The 21,569-nt window shown below is 32.0% G+C and overlaps 1 protein-coding gene across 1 annotated transcript in view; it reads left to right on the top strand.

Moving 5' to 3' along the window:
• The first annotated feature begins 15,646 nt into the window (after window positions 1-15,646).
• The window catches only part of LOC149570984 (putative phospholipid hydroperoxide glutathione peroxidase), a 43,957-nt gene continuing 38,034 nt past the window's right edge, over window positions 15,647-21,569 (top strand). The window contains exons 1-4 of the mRNA XM_089815665.1: window positions 15,647-15,765; window positions 19,430-19,491; window positions 20,887-21,032; window positions 21,112-21,245. Coding sequence (XP_089671791.1) covers window positions 15,647-15,765; window positions 19,430-19,491; window positions 20,887-21,032; window positions 21,112-21,245 — 461 coding nt within the window. The remainder of the gene's footprint in view (window positions 15,766-19,429; window positions 19,492-20,886; window positions 21,033-21,111; window positions 21,246-21,569) is intronic.

Here is a 21,569-nt window from a genome sequence, read left to right as displayed (position 1 = left end):
TAGACATTCCTTAAACATCATGTTAGTTGGATTCATAACCTTAGGTAGATCTCTGAATGCATTAGAATTACTGGTCTTCAATATATTATCAAATTTTATATGATAAAACCTTCTATGTCATAACCAATTATCATCAACTTTTAAAAAAAAACAACTTACTTCAAAACTATTTAACTAAATTACATTACCTTTGGTCTTAGCACCAGTTGCAATCTCATTCCTTGATTTATCTTCGACTAAACATTTTCTATTTTTTTATTGTAAATGGTAACCCTTCTCTACACACTATCCAAAACTTAGCAACTTTTGTTTGAAGCCATCAAAAAATAAGATATCATTTGTGTTAGTCTTACCATCAAGTGTGATAGAACATTTTCCTTTTATCAAGTAAGGTGTATTGTTACCAAATTTGACACCTTTGCCATTCGTTTTTAGCTCAATAAACCTGTCTTTTTAACCTATCATATGATGTGAACATCCATAGTCTATAATCCAATTTGATTTCTTCTCTATGTGTGAAACTAATGCTTTTTCTTCCTTAACATGGTTCTCATCTCTAACTGCAACAAATCCTATTTCATATTCATTATCACTTTCCTCAAAGTTGATTCCCTTAATTTCAATCTTATCATCACTAACATTAAGACATTCCTTAGGAAATTATGACTTGTAGGGACTATGTTTAACCTTATTTTCTCTAGTAATACATCTTGATGCAAAATGACCAAGGGTAAAAGTACAAATGCATGTCACGGTGAAGGACATCTAAAGTTGTCTTGGTCAAATTCATTTCTCCATAAAAAACTCAACTTTCGTCAAAAATAAAATAAAATACCCTTTTATAGATCTCGAAATTAAGATCATCATCATATAAATTTCATAGTTTTTTGATTAGTTATGTTATAATTTCAAAGTATTGCAAGTAGAAATTTTTGCATTTGGGAAGATGCTACTTAAAATATAGAAAAAGGTAAGTTATGTCAAAAGAATTAAAATCTATATTTAGCACACGAGGAGAGAGTCATCTTCATGAATATGTTATGTTCACCAAAAAGGTGTAGATTTGATAGACAAATTTTGATGGGAAAAAGAACTACTGATTTATGATAAGTTCGACTTTGAGTACTTATAGTGGAAAAGTACACATCAAAAATTATTATTTTTCACTAGCTATACATGTCATCTATAAAATATTTTAAATTAGAGTAAAAATATATATTTTCATATACTTGTTTGGCGGGAACTACACCCCATATTTTCAACAATTAAAAAAAGAACTTCAAAAATAAAATAAAATGCAAAATTTATTGCTCATTTTTTTTTCAAAATTTATAGGCATAAACTTCATTCTATTTTATGTATTTCATCAGTCTACATCATCTTAAAAATTTAAATAAAAATACTACTTTTATGTCATTTAAGTTGACTAATTTGCATGTTGTCGTCCTTTTCCTTTATAAAAGTGTGACACGAGTTTGTACTTTTACCCCCAATTTTATTGCATGAATTTTAGATTAAAATTAATATTCCTTTAATTATCCTCTTACCTCTTTGCCACTATCTTTAAATGAAGTTTCATCTTTAGGTAAAGAATATTTAAATTGAGTAATTTCAAAATCTTGTGACTTACCAATTAGCATCTCCATGATGAATCCATTGGTTTTAGAAACTACTTAATAACATTGACTTTATTCTCATTAGATGGTGTCAAATATCTGAGAATTTTCTACACTACCTCATCCTTAAGTATTATTCATCCTGTGCTCTTTACCCCTATTGCAATCTTTGCGATCATTTGTACATAAGATTTGTCTATGTCATCTTCTTGCATGTTGTATTAAAATTCCTTCTTTTCCTTAAATGTGAATGAAGATAGCTCACTCTCATATTTGATATCAAACTCATACATAACGAGTTTTCAATAATGAACTCCATATGAATCAAATGTGTTACCATCTTATTCTTCTAGTTGTCATAATCATCTCCATCAAATTTAAGACTCATTCTTGTAAGTCATTGCAGATCTCCTCAAGATTCTAAGCTTCTATGATTAATTAAAAACTTATGAAACTAATCACCAAGAATTTAAAAAAATGTATAACACTAAGAGACCATACACTGTAACATATTGATTTTTGTTCTCAAAGAAAAACCTTGATCAAAGGGAAAGCCCTGATGAGGATGATGCCCATGAAATAGTTTACTAACATGTAAGTTCCTTGTAAAAAGATGTGACCTAGTTAGGAGTCAAATATGGTACATTTAGTACAACATACCTTATTAAAGTAAATATCCCTTTTAGGAGACCTTGAGCCCTTTTTATAAGGTTCTAACTATATTAGGAGTTGATGAGAATAAAAGGCACACTGTTTGATCTCACGGCTAAAAGGATGAAGGGTTAAACCACCTTTACAAAAGGATAAAAAATCCAACAATGTGAACTGATTGATATGCAACTTACTTACCAAAATATCTCCTTTGAAGTCCACTAGGATGATAGATTCCACTCATACCTCTTCTCAAATCACCCAACAACTTATCATCTCTTCTTTGACAATCCAACATCAAGGCTCACATCTATACTTATCATTCCATACATCTCATTCCTCATAATAACTTTTATATATATACCAATTATAAATAATTAGTTAAGTTAGGCTATTAGGGCTTCCTTGATGTACAAATAACTACGTATAACCATTATAAGGTATACATGCATTATCAAGAAATTATACAATCATTACATGAATTGTTCTACATGATACAATAATAATTTAACATTTTCCAGTACCATTTCACATGCTACAATGATCTAGTCAATTGCCAGTAAAATACATTGCATATTACACATATGTATTCTTTCCAGAGTACAATATATGCACACAAACAAGTCTTTTATCACCTTCCATGCTCTTCAACATTGGTTCCTACTCGCCATCAAGATATAACAAAAATATTGCATCCGCATCTGGCATATTTTACTTCTCACTGGTTTGCTACTAGTTTTCACAACACAAATTGTAACTCATATATAATATTAAATAAAATACAATGAACATTGACATGATGTATATAATCCTTCTACACAAATGTAAGTTCATGTGTCCAAATCTATTGACTATTTCTTACACTGAACTTATGTTGGCATCAACGATAAAACCAATTATTAATACAAAACTTCTACAAAAATCTAAGTGCCAATAATCTCTACTATTTCCAACAGTTTAATCATTTTACCTTGAAATCACAAGTCCTAGAACTAGATCTTCATCAAAGGACATGATGAAAGAAGGTAATTAAAGAATTTTCTATTGGAAATATAAGGTAGGCAAGGTTACTAAGAAGGGAAGGGTGAATCAAGAACCAATAAAATTTTATCTTAATTCACTAATTAATCCTTCATATAATATTCTAATCTAATTTTATGCATGAAACAATTAAATGAAATAAAAATTTATAACACTTTGACATAAGAAATGTTGATCCAGAAACCTTTCAATGAGAAAGTAAAACTAGGTTGGGGATGATACCCATAAGCTTTAGTACTGTAGTATAGAGTTAACTTGTTAAGGCTTACAATTGACCATTTCTAGTGATATGCCCTATTAGGAGCAATAAGGACTGTGAGGTCCACCTTGTCAAAGGATTTACAAACATACAATGATGTATGCACTCGACTAGGAGGAGATTTAGTAAAGATTGTTAAGTCTACCCTATTAAAGGATTTGGTTGATGCACTTATTAGGATGAACCAGTGGCTGATCTTTGATTTGCAACTCTAATTTTTTGGTTGAGATTCCTTGTATTACAATAATCACCTGACTGTGATAGATAAATCTTTATTATCCCTTATACTTCTTGTAGCCTTCTTCAATTTGCACTTATTCTCATCATACACTCTTCAATTCTCTTCTTTGGATATGATACAATAATGTATTACATATATACCAATCTAATTTATAACTTATTGGAGTCAGCTACAATACCAATTTCATCACAATTCATAGGTCAACCAACCTACTATAGCTTGGGTTTTGAAGACAAACTTAGTGATGTTCTGATACATGGAAAACACTGTCAACACTCGACAATCTTTGGCACTCAGTTGAAATTTGAAGCTCAATCCATATTAATCACTTCCAAGTAGCTTGCACTCAGTCAAGACTATGTGACTCAGTGAACTCTAAGAAACTCGATCGCAACTAGATCACTTGGTTGACACTACATGACTCGGTCAACACTAAATCCACTTTGTTAACCCTGTGAGCTTGGTAGACACTCTTGGACTTGGTTAACACTATAGAGCTCAGTTTACACTATGATCTTCTTCACTTCCACTAACTGGCTTAGTAGCCTCTATTATTCTTGGTTTGCACTGAACCTTGTCTCTGAAGCTTTGTAAACACTGTGTAGCTCGAAAAACACTGCAAACTGACTTAGGTGCTTGGTAGATATTGTATTCTGACTACTTAGCTCAAGAGCAACTGAATCACTTGGTTAACACTACAAACTAAATGATAAGCTCAGTAGCAACTATAGAGCTCAGTAGCAATATAATCAATTGTCTAAGTGTTGAGACACTAATAGACAAATTAACCTTTATATCAAAAATCTCCCCCTTTGGCATTAGTGACAAAAACACTTATCAAAACAAAAATATGATCATTCAAAACTGTAAGTTAAAACTTCCTTTTCCATCATTCCACGTCTTCAACTTGGTTTTGACTTCTATTTGCTATGGCTTGCTAACATACTCTTATTTTATAATTTTTCAAAATTGCTTTTGTAAAGGTATTCCTTTCTTATTCATACTATACTATACTGCTCCCCCATACATATATCTCCCTTATATATACACAGTATAGTATACTTCTCCTCCTTTACATATTATATACACTACTCCCCCTTTTTGACGTAAATTCCAAATGTTTATAATAATTATATGTTAATACCAAAATGTGACAAGAACTCATAATGTACCTTCAGAATAAGTACCATCATCTTGTCCCAATTTTCCTGTAGTGCCTTTCTTGCATGCAATACAATCTAAACTTCTATTGATAATTCCATCATGTGATCAGCTATGGAGAAGTTGTTATCATGGATGAGTGTCTTTGCATGAGCAATATGTTTCTGCAATGCATCCATGTTTGGAAGAATCATGCCTTGGATTTTTGCAAGCATGACCTTGATCCTATCTTTTGCCTTGAATAGTTCTGCCTATAGATTGGTTAGATATCTAATCTTTGTATAATGTGTAGAGGAATGGCTTGGGTCAAGTGATAGCTGATGTGCACTTGCCTTCATGTCTTCATCTATCTTGGATAACTTCTCCTTTATATCCTTGATGTCATCAATGTTAACCTCATATTCTAGAGGTTTAACCAATGCCACTCTAGGTTTGACTACTTGAATGTATACTTTGTCACAGTCCACCATGAAACATATATCATCCTAGTAATCTTCAACAAGTTTCTTGGAATCCTATATCTATTATTCATCTTCTCCTTGAATGTTTCAAAGTAGTTATCCATGATAATTAAATTTTTTTCACCCATCTCTACTATATACTCATTAATCTAATACAAAACAGGAATATCTTTCCTCCATACTACTTTACCTTTGGAAGATTTCTGAGCAGAGAAGAATAAATATGTTATAAGAGATCCAAACTTACATGGATTATTCTTTGATCCTCCGATGCTCTCCATATTCTTTTTGAATTGATTCAACAAAAGCTCAGCAAGTTTGAAGGATACATTATTCTTTACAACCTTGTAAGTCAGAACAGCTTCACATGATCCATTATTTAATCTTCTTGTATTGTAAATCTTATGTGTAATGGTATGGATGACAAATTTCAGTTCCATGTCAGTTACACTGCTAATCTTTATTCCTCTTCCATCCCACAAGGAAAGAGTTCTCTTTTATGGTTCTACCTGACCTTGGGTTTTAGTTGTCTTTTCATTGTTAAGCATTGGGAGTCCAGTGATCTTATGAATCATTTTCCTGGTTTTGAATATGTTGCTCCAACCATAACTGCCCATTATGTACATGGCTCAAAATATATCTCATCTATTTGACTTAGAAGCCTCTTGGCATATGAGAGATATGAGTCAAGCCTTTGGTTTCCAAATGTTGATGTTTGGGTTTCAATGCATCATGCACACATAATTCCTTTAATTCTTCATTCATTTACAGGGTTTCAAATTGTTGGATTGACAATGTTAAAAAGAATAGATGTATGCAAGAGTAATACCTTAGGCAGAATTTGTGATTGTACACCAACTGGGTCAAGCACCTCTCCAATCGTTGGACTCAACTTGAAGTTTGGTGTGTTGTAATCAACTCCATGAACCAACATTTCAAACCCTTTCTTTTCTTTTCTCCTCGAAGATGCCATGCTCCATAGGGTTTCTGAAAACTTCAAAAATCCTTTAACAACAAATGCTCAAATCGCTTGGGGGATCTAAAATCGGTCTGCACTAATAGCTCTAGAAATTTGCAATGAAGACAATGCCTTTGATTCCTTTCTTTTAAAAAATTTCCACCTTTCAATCACCATTAATGTTTTTTACTTCATACTCACTTGGTGACAGACTATTCTCCACTCGGTTTAGTGTTTAATACTCAGGAGATATCTACAACTTGGTAGAGTCTCCATCACTCGGTATGGACTATCAACTAGAGTCTGCAACAATATGTAACCCGACCTTTCTTGGTAAGGTCCTGTGACCCAACCTTACTTAGTAAGGTCTTCTTCTTTTCATCATGCTTGGTGATCCCTGTGCATCTCGAATGCTGATTGGATCAGTCTTTCTACTAGCTGGAACTGATGTTAGATTACTTCCTTTGAATCATAGTTCCAGTGATCTCTATAGGAAACTAAGTTGAAGTTTTTGGACCACCCAAATAATTGACTTGGGTGTCATTCACTTCATGATCTTGGTTTGCATTCTCTAGAGATTTTAGTGCCCATTGTTTCCTCATTTTCTTTATTATATTGTTAGCTTTGGCTTTCTTTTCATCTTCAATTCTACCTTTGTTGATATAGTTTTTGGAAATATGTCCAAGTTCTGTATAGATAAAACATCTCTTGTTAGTGTCACTTTTTCTCATATGATGTTTGACACAATTTGCTCCAATGTGCCCAAATTCACCACAGTAGTGACATCTGCACCATGTATTGTAATCCCATCCAAATATTGCTTTCACAATTTGTTTATTAAGTTCCACTGCTTGGTTTTACATTCTAAAGATTTTTGTCCTTGTTTCTTGCAATTATGATATTTACCTTCAAACTTAGATTTTTCTTTACATTCACTTGCTCTATGACTATGCTTATTACCTATAACACTTTCCATTAAATTTTTCTTTACCATTATTCCAACATTTATTTGATGTATGACCCATCTTACCACAATGATTGGAAGTAGGTCTTTGATTCTTTTGAGCTCCTTTCTTAGATGATTCACCTTCTTCTATGTATCCTATTCCAACTTTTTCTCTGTGTCTATATTGACTTTATTCATTCAATTGATTCATGCTTTCTTGAGATTTCATTATTCTTTCATAGGTTTTGTTTTTAGTGTTGAGATCATTCTGTAATCTTTCATTTTTTGACCTTAGATTCATAAGTTCTTCATCTGCATTAGTGAGTTGATCAATGAAGTCTTCTTGTTGAAGGGAAAGATGTTGAATTTCATTGTTCTTTCCTTCTATCTCTTCTTTAGTTTTGTCATTTTCTCTCATGACTTCACATAATCTCACTAATTAGATTTCTTGTGCTCTTTCCATCTTTCTAACTTCTTCTTGAAAATTGGAATTCTTTTCTAATAGATCTTTTATTGCTTCATTAGCTTCATCTAAATTATTTCTGGATATATATCTTCAATTATTTCTTCAATGTAGAGATTGTCATTCATTTGTACTGCAAGATCTTTCCTTCTTTTCAATGATTGAGAGAGTTGCTCCTTTTCTTTCTTTAGGTTCCTAATGGCCAATTCAAGATCCAAATTTTCATTGTCAATAGCCTTATCTAGCCTGTATACCTCCATTTCCTCTAATCTTTTCTCAGTTTGTTAAACTTTTTATATGAGAACTTGACTAGCTTTGATACCAATTGTTAGAAATATAAGGTACGCAAGGTTACTGAGAGGGGAGGGGTGAATCAAGAACCAATAAAACTTTATCTCACTTCACCAAATAATCCTTCATATAATATTTTCATCTAATTGTATGCATGAAAGAATGAAAGTAAATAAACATTCATAACACTTTGACACAAGATATGGTGACCCATAAACGTTTCAATCAAAAAGTAAAACTGCGGTGAGGATGATACCCACAAGCTTTAGTATTGTAGTATAAAGTTAACCTATTAAGGCTTACAATTGACCGCTTCTAGTGATCTACCCTATTAGGAGCCATAAGGACTGTGAGATCCACCTTGTCAAAGTATTTACAAACATACAATGAAGTATGGACTCGGTTAGGAGATTTAGCAAAGACTGTTAAGTCTACCCTATTAAAGGATTTGGTTGATGCAGCTATTAGGATGAACCAATGGTTGAACTCTAATCTATAACTCTAATATGTTGGTTGAGATTCCTTGTATTATAATAATCACCTGACTGTGATAGATAAATATTTTTTGTCCCTTATACTTCTTGTAGCCTTCTTCAATTCGCACTTCTGTTGATCATACACTCTTCACTTCTCTTCTTTAGATATGATACAATGTATCACATATATACCAATCCAATTTATAACTTACCAGAGTCAGCTACAATACTAATTTCATCATAATTCACAAAGTTGGCCCAAGTATTAAAACTCGAGTTCTAAAGACAAACTCGGTGTTGCTCTGATACATGACAAACATTGTTAATGCTTGACAATCATTGGCATTCAGTTGAACTTTGAAGCTTGGTCCATACTAATCACTTCTAGGTAGCTTGAACTTGGTCAACCTTGTGTGACTCGGTGAACTCTAAGAAACTCAGTAGCAACTGGATCACTCGGTTGACTCTACATGACTCGGTCAACACTAGATCCACTTTGTTAACCGTATGATCTCAGTAGACACTATTGAACTTGGTTAACACTATAGAGCTCAGTTAATGCTATGATCTTCTTCACTTCCATTGACTGGCTCGGTAGTCTCTACTACACTCAATTTTCCCTAAACTTTGTCTCTAAAGCTCAATAAACACTATGTAGCTTGACAAACATTGCAAACTAACTCACGTGCTTAGTAGACATTGTATTCCAACTACTTAGCTTAGGAGCAACTGAACCACTTGGTTAACATTGCAAATTGAATGATAAGCTTGGTAGCAATTGTAGAGCTCATAGCAATGTAACCAATTGACTAAGTGTTGAGTCACTGATAGACAAATTGACCTTTATGTCAATTTGTTCTAAGTGAGTAGTTACTATTTTGTCCTTTCTATATATTTTTTTTGGTAACAAGAATATGTATGTTAGATGAAAATGTGACATATTTCTCCTCTAGGCCTCAACTTCTTTTACTATCCTTATTTCTATAAAAGGGTAATCGAGGTCAAGAGATAAGGGCCAGCATCTTTTCAGTAGAACTTTATTTTTGAGTTTGTTAGTCCAACAAAATTTTATGGAGTTCTAAGAAATTTTGTAAACATTCAATGGAGCAAACAAAAGTATTTAGTGTTATTATGTTGAAAGTTTTGATTGAGTCTGATTATGTCTCTCATTATATATCAAGAGTAACATTAAACATAATGAGATTACATATTTCTAGCTTATTTATCTCAAGGGTGTGAATCTTATGCATTTTGTTCTAATTTGATCAAGGATCTTATTAAATTAATACATTATTATGATATATTTGTTTGTATTCATGATTTAATTCAAGGAACTAATTAAAGTGATAAGATACTAATGACAGATTCATTGGGTTTACTCAAGGACTTTGATAAGTAGTCTTGGTCATATATATATACTTGTAAGGTAGTGTTATCTTAGATCCAAAAGTTTATCTAGAAACTTATTATTATAAGGTGTAGATATATGTCAAATTTATAATGAACCAAATAAATAGGCACTTTCATATTATTTCACACATAAATTTGAAGAAATAATGAGGTTCATTTTTTAATTTGTATATTGAATAAGTTTGTAATACCTTATTTCATGCTTCATTTTAAGTAGTACAGATCAATGAATAACTAGCCATTGTTTAGAATCTCCTTAATTATGTTCATTCTAGTACTAGATTTATCCAATTACTTGATTTCATCTATAAGTTTGGGGTAGAGATTATACAAGATTATCAAATGAATACATGACTAGGTGTTGTGGAGCCTAAAGTGTAGAAGGCGTTGAGTCTTCATTATTAGTTGGTCCAAGTCTAATTATCTAGTGATAATAAGAATTGGTCTCTTTAAGTAGATGAATGCGTCACTTAATTTCATTTATGATTAAATCAATTTCTAGGAACAAACAATTAAAAGATTCACATTTGTAGAATTAATATTCAAAGCAGATGTAGCCCCGAGAGGTGGTACATAGGTGGAAACACTAGATAATGAACTAGGAATCATATAAGTCTCAAAACTACTAGTAGGTTGGGTTAAATGAAGATAATGAGGATAATCCTTAATGTGTGTACCATTTTGATCAATGATATGTGAAATAGTATGCAAGAAATCAACACAATGGTCATCATTCTGAAGTATCTTCCTCATCATTTCTACTAAAGTGATGATGTTTGAATTAGAATGTTCTTAACCTTCTTCGGAAATATTTTGCTCTTGGGTATGAGACACTCTTAAGGTTTCATCATCATCGTGAGAAGAGTGGGGAGATGGATTCTCAATAATAGTGGTAATGTCATTAGAATTCATGTGTGGTTCATTAAGATTCCTAACAAATAAAGACGGCTCAAGATCAATGGGGCCATAATTATACAAATTATCCTAACCAAAATGCTATATGTATGATTCAATTGTATAAAAATAATGTAGAAGGAAATATGGAAAAGGTATATGTACTAAATGGAAGAATGAAATTTTAAGGGTAGACAAAAACTCAACACTAATTAGATTTATCCACCATAAATGGATTCAAAATACATAATTACACATGAGATCTAATGAATAGAACATATAACCATGAAATGATAATGAATTTAAAGGAGATATATCAAAATAAGTAGGATTGACCAAAATGCATAGTAAAAAAGTGACACACGTGTAGTAGAGGCCATATTGTCTACCCCTTTCCTAATGTATAATCAAAAAAGAAAATGACCCAGTAGGCTAAAGTGGGACTTAAGCACTTAGCGAGTGTAGTAATATTTTATGATTATGATTAAGATGAGTTGGATTTGAGAGAATATGGATGAGTAATGTACTTGATAAAAGCATAATTATGGACAATATGCAAGATTCAACAAAAACAAACAAATATAAGTTATCTAGTAACTTGTGGTGCCTTGAATCACCAATTAGAATGTAGATTGAATGTGTGGTTTTAGTTTAAGTAGATTTGGAGCATATAGAATTCCTTTGCCATTGTATGCTTAGGTACAAAATATACCCACCCACTGTATATCTTGCACTTTTTTTTATATTTGTTAGCTGCAATCCATTGGATCACATACTTTTCATATTTTTAACAACTTCATCACATGTTCCTATCAACATAAAAATAGGGATGGTTTAGTTGTAAAGGATTTGCCTTGCTCAAGCACATATTTAGGAATCAACCTTGAAATTAAAATGAAATTGCATAAAGGAAAGCATGTAAATATAAAGGTTGTATGGTTCTTAATATTAGTTGTCGAATCATGGAATGGAATTCAAGATGCATTTTCACAAATGCATGGATCTATGAACACCATTCCAATATGCTTAATGCATTCTTTCCTTAAAGAATGAATGAATACATGCATGTAGGTGACAAAAAAGATCTTCTTTCTTGATTGAGAACTCTTGTTGGACATCATAAGAGATAATCTTTCTATATTAGAAGACTTCCTATAAAATACCTTAGGATTCTTATAGAATGATTGAGACATGAATGCTTGAAAACTCTAGAAAATTTTCCTTTAGATAGCAACAAGAAGCGAGGTTCAAACTAGGCATTTTATTTCCTTTTTTTTGGTTCATTTAGGTAGTTTAACTTTAAATTGAAAATTTAAGACTATAATAATTTTTTTACAACAATGAATTTATTTCTTTATGAGACTTTGAATAGCTAAGATTATTCATCAATATAAATGAAATAAAATTAATAGGTAAAGATGTTAGTGAAAGGTTGAAAGATATTGATGTTTGTATACTATTCAATAATGTGACAAATATTATAAAAATAATTCAAAATGCACGATCATTATAGGGGATCCTACCATATTCAACATAATTGTATCATTTAGGATTATTAGTGTGCCATTTGAGAGCTTTAAAACTTTGAGTAACTAACCTTGTTGAATATTCATATAAAATATCAACCTCAATGATAAAAGATATATATTTTACTTTAACAAAAATATTTAGATTATGTTTAGAAGTAGTAGGAAGGTGAAAGAGTTTTGGGTAATTCATAGGTTCATTTGAGGTAGATGGAGTGAGAGGAGAATGTGAAAGAATTGAAAGATGATGATTAGAATTTCATTTGGCATGATTTTGAGGATTATATCCTTCAAGGATTTAGATTTGTCACTTGTTGTGCACAATGAACCATTATAGGCTCTAAACCAAGGGCATCTTATTCCTATTTTCTCTTTACTAAAGATGTTTACTATTTTGGAGATGCTACTTGTCCTAGTATTGTTTTGAGTGAGGAGCTCCTCATGATTTTGGGTGCAAATAATATAGTGGATAAATATTTGTCTTCCTATACCTTCTAAGAACTTTTCATCTCCACTTTACCAATGTTAGAGTCGTTTCTAGGGCCTAGTGTTGACTAGTACAAGGAATCATCAAAAGTCCAAACCACACATTGTAGTCCTTATATTATTGTTGTAGAGTGTAGTTATTAGGTGTAAAAGGTACTTGATTTCCTTGTGAAAAAAGTTTCATCCAATCTTAAAAACTAGTAGGGAAATTGTGTAGAGTCTAGACTCAATATTGATGTTTTTAGAGCTTGGTCTAAGAGAAAATATACATAGATTCATTGAGACCTTGGTACTTGTGAATGATTTATTTCTCTATGTTATCCCTCCAAGAATATTATATATGTACTCTCTTATTTGGTATTGGTTTTTTTCATAGATTTATTGAGACCTTAGTACTTGTGAATGATTTATTTTGCTATGTTATCCCTCTGAGAATATTATATATGTATTCTCTTATTTAGTATTGGTTTTTTTTGTAATGCTAGCATTTTCCTTAAGAAGTATCATACAATCTTGGATTTAGCGAAATAATAGAGTCCTACACAAGTTAAGATTTCCTACTTTATAGATCAAACACTGGGGCAAAATTATTTGGCTATGAATTTCTTGTATTGTTGGCCAAATTGTTAATGATACATAATGTAGATAATAATGATTTTGTATGATTCTATATTGATGTGTATATGAAGTAGGTGCTTGTTTATCTAGTTACATTATCCTCTAAGTTGGGGAATATGATGTAATAGATCAAACATATGAGCTCTTTAGGTTTTGAAATAAATGCGCCATGGCTGGTTATGTTTTTGATGGGTGTAGGACATGAAATCAAGTTTAATCGAACAAAAAAGATCTGTCAATTCTTTTAAAGGTTGGATTCACATCCTTCTATGGGAGGGAGAGTTCTGTCTTCTAGACAAGACATTTTGAGCACATCATTCCTTGTTTTGATGACCCTATGAAAAAATATTTAAGGGAGTTGGATAAAGGAGCATTTTGTGAAAGGGTATGCCTCAACAAGGCTAACCCAACTTCTTGGGAAAAATGATCGAAGACCTCAAAATATGAAAATAAGAAGACCTACAAGTAAAGTCAAGTTTAGTAGAAAATTAATGACTTACGAAATTAAACAAAATATAAGATAGATGAAAATGATAAATCTATAAAAATAAACATAGTTCAATTGATTGTTTGAACTATTTAAGTTTAAATCTATATAATAAAACATTTTAAAATACCTCTAAAATATTCGTACAAAAGAACTATAAAATCAATTTCGTAATATTCAAGATTACATTTGTTTCAAACAATCTAGTTTTTATTTATTTACATCGTTAGAGTAGCTGTTCAAGAAAACAACCAGCTATGAACCCTCAATTTTGAGTTACAGGAGGTTTGACAATCTAAACAGCACTAAACCAAAGTCATTACATTATGAATTACATTTTAAGAATTTGTGTCTACAGCACTTGCCAACTGCCTTCTTGCTGTAAGAAAAATAACTGCTGGAAGAAAAATTATAGCAAGGCAAAAATAAAAGTTACATTGTGTGAACAAATTGGAGCAGCTGGAGGAAATTGTTGAGGGAAAGACGAGAAGCCACAAATGTGTCAGCCAATTACCGTTACAAATCCAATGTAATCCTTGTAATGTTGGAAACAATATTAAAAAAAGTTTAAAAATCACTGAAAATTCAATCTAAAAACTTAAAATTTGCTATGTTAGAAAGTAAGTCTAAGTCTAATGACTTAAGCTGACAGTCTTTTAACAATTCAAAACAATGTCCTAAGAAGAACACCCATCCCTTTGCAGCAAAGCAATTATCACATCCTTTCAAAAGCAAACTGATACAATTTTCACCATTTCTGAAGTCTCCATGAAATTTGTAGTCACAACTGATCTTCTCAATGTACTCATGTTTCCTTTCTAAATATTAATCTACATCTTACCTTTTAATTTCAAATGTTGCACCATTAATTCTTCACACATTTAAATTATTTTATACCCATTAATGACTATTAATTGCATTTGAGCTTCAAATCACTATCATCTAGTCAACATTTATCTGACATCATAGAAGTGTAAAGATAATTCAAATCTGTTACTTCTTCATCCTTGACTCGTTTCATTCATTCAATGCTTTTAGTAGTTGAATTGTACTTACATTATGTTTTATCCAATCTGTTGCAGAAAATAAACATCAATATGTTTTCTCCCTTTAGTGAGTCTTCTTCCATACTGATGCTTGAGATAGCATACTGAACTTTCATTGTCAAACCAAGTCCAAAATAAGCATGGTTTACCCAAGGGAAGGAAGGACAAAAACTATGTTCAAACCCTTAATGCATTGAAAAAGGAAGAGGAACACGAAACTTACAATATCATGAATCCAAAAACCTGTAATATCTCATTTCGGAACAGGCGAATATTTTGATGTTAACAGCAGCAAAAATTTGATTAAAGCTGTGATATCCATGGAATTCGCTTCAAACCACCTGCATGCTCTTTCCAATTGTATGAAAAGGTAATGGCCTACATTATTCAATCAACTGAATGGAATTTTTCATTTCGAAGGTTCGGAGTTTGCATTGGATATCACTGTCTATTCAGATTCCCCAACAATTGGCCTTCATACTAAATCACTTTTATTTTGCACCTGCATAAGAACAATGTTGACAATTAACTATATATTTTCTGAGAAAAGCTCGCAAACATGTGTTTTTAAAGTACTACAGTTTTAGACTTTCAAATTAGCCAATGAATAAATGAATGAATGAAACAAAAGCAACTTATGAGACTCACAAGTTAACACACACTACAGAAGGGAGGAAGAAAACTTTAGCTGGTTGTGACCTCTGTAACCTTTTGATTAATGTGTCTCTTCGTTGGTGGATTTTAATAATCAGAAATTACAAATCACAAACTATGCTACGCCCTTAATATTGGTGTATATAGGGATATGGATAGTCAATTTGTGGCTATCTTAACCCTTAATCAAGTCATGTTATCATTATTATATTATTATTTAGGTAGGGAGGTCGGCCTAGGTGTTATGTAGAGTTGTGTCTATTCAACCTAAGCATAATTAGGAATATATAGGAGGTTGTGAGTCTTATTTCAACATCATATTGTGAAGTGTGTTCTCATTGGAGATATCTGGAGGTTGCCCCCTTGAAGTGGCCTATTGCTCTCAGTTATTATCAAGTATTTATATAATATTTCATATTATTTCTTCTATTGTGCAAGTTATTTCATTACAAACTATCTATAAATTTTGATGGCTTTCCAGATAAAATATCATGTCAACTAATATTCGCATATTAAGTGGCCTCATCACCCAAATGAAAAGTAGAATCTGAAAACTCATTCAAACTATGACAAATAACTGAAACAATATGATTGAAAAATGTCTTACAGAATCTTTGAAGAACTTACATCAATGCATTGGAGAGTTGAACCTGCAATTGCACTATTGCTTACATGGTGGTCATCATTAGAATTCTGTTCATGGTGGTCATCATTAGAATTCTGTATAGTCAAGCCCCCAAAGAGTTGCAAATGGTTAGAGAATAATTGATGCTTGCATTGTCATCATCATTAGAAACCTATTATAGTCAAAATTCACAAAGGGTTAGCAAATGATGAAATTAAGTTATTCTTAAGAAAATTTTAATCTTTGAAGAACTTACATCAATATTTCTACTAGTACTGTTGCTAACACCGCCATCATCATGAGACTTTTGTTAAGTCAAGTCCACAAAGGGTTAGCAAATGTCAGATTAAGTTAATCTTAAGAAACTTAGAATATTTGAACAACTTACATGAAGACCTCTATTAACATTGTGGTTGACATGGTCATCATCATCAAGCTCTTGTTTTAATCAAATCCACAAAGGATTAGAAAATGGTCAGATTAAGTTATTCCTAAGAAAATTAGAATCTTTGAAGAACTTACATGTAGACAATGGAAAGCTGAACTTCCAGTAGTATTGTTTCTTATATAGTCATCGTCATGAGGTTCCTATTAAAAGTTCTCAAAAGTTAGCAGATAATCAAAAAGGAGAAAAACAAACATATTATTTGTAACAATAGCATAACTTTTAAATCTTACTTTCTATTTGAACAAGACATTACAGACCTTTCAAGATTCTTACTTTTCTAATAAATAATATTAGCACAATCCATTATCAACTCAACATATCTCTGATAAACTCATTCAAAAATGGAAATTAGCAAAGTCTAGATTAAGTTATTCTTAATAAAATTAGAATCTGTGAACTTACAACAAGACAATAGAGAGCTGAACTTCTAGTAGCATTTTTGCTTACATCTAGGCATCATCATCATGCTCCTATTATAGTCAAGTCTGTAAAAGGTTAGTAAATGCTCAGAATAAAATATTCCTATGAGAATTAGAATCTTTGCAGAACTTATGTCAAGACAATGGAGAGCTAAGCCTTTACTAGCATAGTTGCTTACATGGTCTTCATCATTAGACTCCTGTTATAGTCAAGTCTGCAAGGAATATAAAATGGTTAGATTAAGTTATTCCTAAGAAACCAAAATGTTTGAAGAAGTTACATCAAGAAAATAGAGGGCTGAACCTCTAGTGGCATTATTGCTTACCTGGTCCTCATCATCAGATTCCTATTTAAAGTCCACAAAGGTTAACAAAGAGACAGAAAAAGTTAGTCTAAATTGTAACAAAACATGTTAGTTGTAATATTAGCATAACTTATTTCAAAATTCTTGCTTATCTAATAAAAAATATTAACATAGTCCAATATCAATCTGATATACCTCTGATAAACACATTCGAAAACCTTTATTTTCTGGAACCCGACATAAATCTGATAAATCCAATCGAAATCCTTCCATCCCTTTTGGGACTATTGGAATACTTTCAGTATCATTAGTGACATCAGATGATGCTCCACTAGGCCCAAAGTAGATGTTGCAATGACTAATGGCCAAGGTAGGTGTTGCAAGATTTGATGGAGAATGGTCATTTGAACTTGATATTGGCATTGTGTTTTATATGCAATAAATGAGAAGCAATTATTAGAAAACTAATAAAATACACTGTTCAATGTAAAAAGTTCTTGCTTGTTAAAGATACCTTTAGTTGTAACATGGAGGTTCTTTTTAGGTTTCATTGACAATTGTATCAATTACATTAAGTATTACTGCCAACATGTTATCAGTGTATTTGTTATGACTACTATGATTTTGCTATCTTGTTTGCTTCATCAATCAACAACATTCTTCTCTTTTATGTCATTTTGTTAGTATTTGATGCTGAAGCAATACAATTATCTATTTGATGCTGAAGCAATACAATTATCTACAAGGTCTTGAAAGATTGGAAAACAATAGAGTCCACCTTAACAATGTGTGATGGTATATTTGGGCTATTATATTAATGTACTTGATTTGGAACTTTATTGGAATTGATATTTTGTTTGTAGATTCTAGACTTTTGATTGGACTATTAAATAGTTTATAGTAGAGTTTTTTTATTTTGGTAAAAACAGATTTTGAGGGGATCCGAAACCCCATACAAAAAATTAAAAAAGAGATCAAAAAAGGAGTCCACTAGGTTTTTCAAGGACCGGGAACCTGCAGTTCTGGCAGCTAATAATAGAGTTACAATTGAACAATCACAATATATATTTCAAAACTATCTCATAAAATTATATTCAAAATTTGATAGATGCCTGAGAGTCTTGAGGGACATGTACCTTTGATTCTTGAAGCCAAATGCTCTAAAGATCCTAGTGAAGTTTGACAATCATCATTAGATTTTAGTTGAGCTGAAGATTGTTCAGCACAATGCTCTAGAATCTTACGAGCCATCTCTCTGGATTTTTGTGGTACTAGGTGTTCATATGCCAACGAAACACCCTGCTTCTCTGTTTCCATTGGTTTCTTAATAACTGCAATCAAAAGAAAGACAAAAGATTGAGATTCTTTTATAATCAATAATACCGAGAAATCTGTATATAGATCTATAGATGACTTATAGTAATATCTACTACCCGCAATATTTCAAGTTATGACCTCTCTTAAAACTAGAGCTATAGGTTCAAACCTAAGTTTATTAAATATAAAGAGTTAAGAATTTATTTGATTGAATTGTTAAGCAGCTGATTGAAATGGACTAGAATTACCCAATGGGGAATCAGAGTTTGTCCTTTGTCGGGTCATCCTCAATGGCATATGAGAGCAATTACTCCTTTTTAACAACTGCAGTGCAAATCATATCATGTCAAAAACCAACAATTTATCTCAAAAACCAAAATCTTAGGAGAAAAATGTTGTCAAACAGAGTTTCTCACCTGCCGTCCACCTGTAATTGGAAATTGTATGGGTGACCACTGCAATTCTGGAGTGCTTACTAATGTTCCATCATCCATGTCCTGCAAGCACAATTAAAATATTCATGGAATAATATAACAGAACTGATTCAGCTTTCATCAATTTTGAAACTAAACTAGATACTCCTAAGTAGGATTTCTTACATATTTTTAAATCTATGTATCATACATTTAGTGGGCTTACTACCACAAACTATGAGGAGATGAATGAATTGTATGTCAAGTTTAAGGACCAAGGTGATATGTAATATATATAGTCTTCTAATGTCTAATAGTTTTATCTTTTAGAGGACTTTTTATCTGCAGTTTTGGAGCTTCTAATTTACTGTTAGATAGGGGAAGTAGACTGTTTAGCTTTTCTATGGTAGTGGAGATTTAGTGGTATGTGTTTTACACAATTCTGAAGTAGATGCATGATATCCATGATAGCTTCTAGTTGTGTATGTTCGTTTAAAATTATATACGATTGAAACTAAAATCTATCATAAATCCAATAGAAACTTGGATTGGCTTTGAGATGGTGACATTGGGCTTCAAATACTAATTCATGTTTATGAAAATGTTGTAAATCTTGGATGCTGAGGATTTCTTTTGCATGGGATGAACGCTTGTTATATAATACCAGTCTGTAACTGTAAACTCCCTGAAATTATAATTTGTATGGTGTAATGGAATATTTCCTGAAGTATCCATCTGGTGTACTTGAATGAATTTTCTATATGACTTATTACAAAATAGATGCTCTTGTATTGGTAGTAGTTAAAAGTCAGTTTTTCTACATCTTTATAGAAGGTTTGATTGTGGAAACTTAGACATCAGATTTAAGTTTCTCCACATCTTTATAGAAGGCTTGATTGTGGAAAGTTGGCATCAGATTTAAGTTTTTCTACATCTTTATAGAAGGTTTGACTGTGGAGACTTGGCATCAGATTTAAATTCTTCTACGTCTTTATAGAAGATTTGACTGTGGAAACTTGACATCAGATTTAAGTTTCTCTACATCGTTATAGAAGGTTTAATTGTGGAAACTTTGGCATCAGATTTCTTCCATCTTAAGCCAAATTACAGGTCAACACCTGACTTGTTCTCTATGTGTGTAATCTAATGGGCGAGTCAATCCAAAAGGAAGGACAAATAATGATAATGCACATCTAATCTTGCAAAGTACTATCTTTAGTGACTTTCAGATATGAAATATTTTAAGGAAGAAGTTTATTTTTCGAGAAATGTTTAATGGGTGCGTAGGAAATAATTTTATAACAAGTTAAATTATGATATAGCTATCAGGATTTAACTGTGTAGTTTTTGAGTAAAGCCAGTTGATCCATATTTCATGAGTAGTGATTGAACACGAACCTAACAAAGCACCCGACTTCCCCAGAGCCCGGAGGACGTCACCCATCCCAATACTACAACTTGAGTGTGCTTAACTACAGAATTTCGTACATGGTCAAACAAACAGAGGCCCCTTGACAAGAGAACTGATAGCCAAGAAAATGCTTAAAACAACATATCATATCTTCAAAAATCCAAAATAAAATTTGATTTCAAAATATATACTAAAAAATACAAATAATGTCAATCATCAAAGTTTTTAGAGAGCTCAAATTATTTTGGAAAACATGTTTGTAGGTTTCGAAGTATTGGCCTTTCCATGTAATCAGTTTGCTGCACAAGAACCTGGTACTAATGAAGAGATTGCAGCAATTGCATGCACTCGCTTTAAAGCCAACTTTCCCATTTTTGATAAGGGTTGCATTTTAAATACAGGGGACATGGTATATGATTTAAAAGTAAAGTTTTTAGTTAACATTATTTCCTTAATAATGATTTGAAATACTAATTATGAATATGCAGGTGGATGTGAATGGTGAGAATGCAGCTCCTGTATACAGGTTCTTAAAATCATGCAGAGGTGGTGTTTTTGATGAGGACATCAGATGGAACTTCTCCAAATTTTTGATTGACGAGGATGGAAATGTATTTGAAAGTATTTTGAGTTAGATATATATGAACTCTGTTTTGAGCAGAAGCCACTAACCTCTAGAGAGTGAGATCTGCCATGATCATGTATATCCTCCGTTCTTGCCCTTTTCCTCTGTTCTTGCTCTGCATGTTGCATGTTGTTTTCTTCCTCTGCCTCAGGATCCTCCTCAAATTCTTTAAACGTGCGCTTCCTGCTGATGCAGCTGAACCATTTCAATGCACATTCTTTTCATTAAGCCCTTTGCAGTTTCCTGATCTTTTCCGTATTGCAATGTGATGCTTTAGCAAAGGTTTGTTCTTTGTTTGAAATCCATGTTTTCTGTAGAATG

The sequence above is a fragment of the Cupressus sempervirens genome, chromosome 2 (genome assembly GCF_028749045.1).
Source record: "Cupressus sempervirens isolate cs-2001-9-10 chromosome 2, ASM2874904v1, whole genome shotgun sequence".
NCBI classification, from domain to species: domain Eukaryota; kingdom Viridiplantae; phylum Streptophyta; class Pinopsida; order Cupressales; family Cupressaceae; genus Cupressus; species Cupressus sempervirens.
Note: the sequence above shows the minus strand (reverse complement) of the source record. Positions and strands in the feature narration are given on the sequence as shown.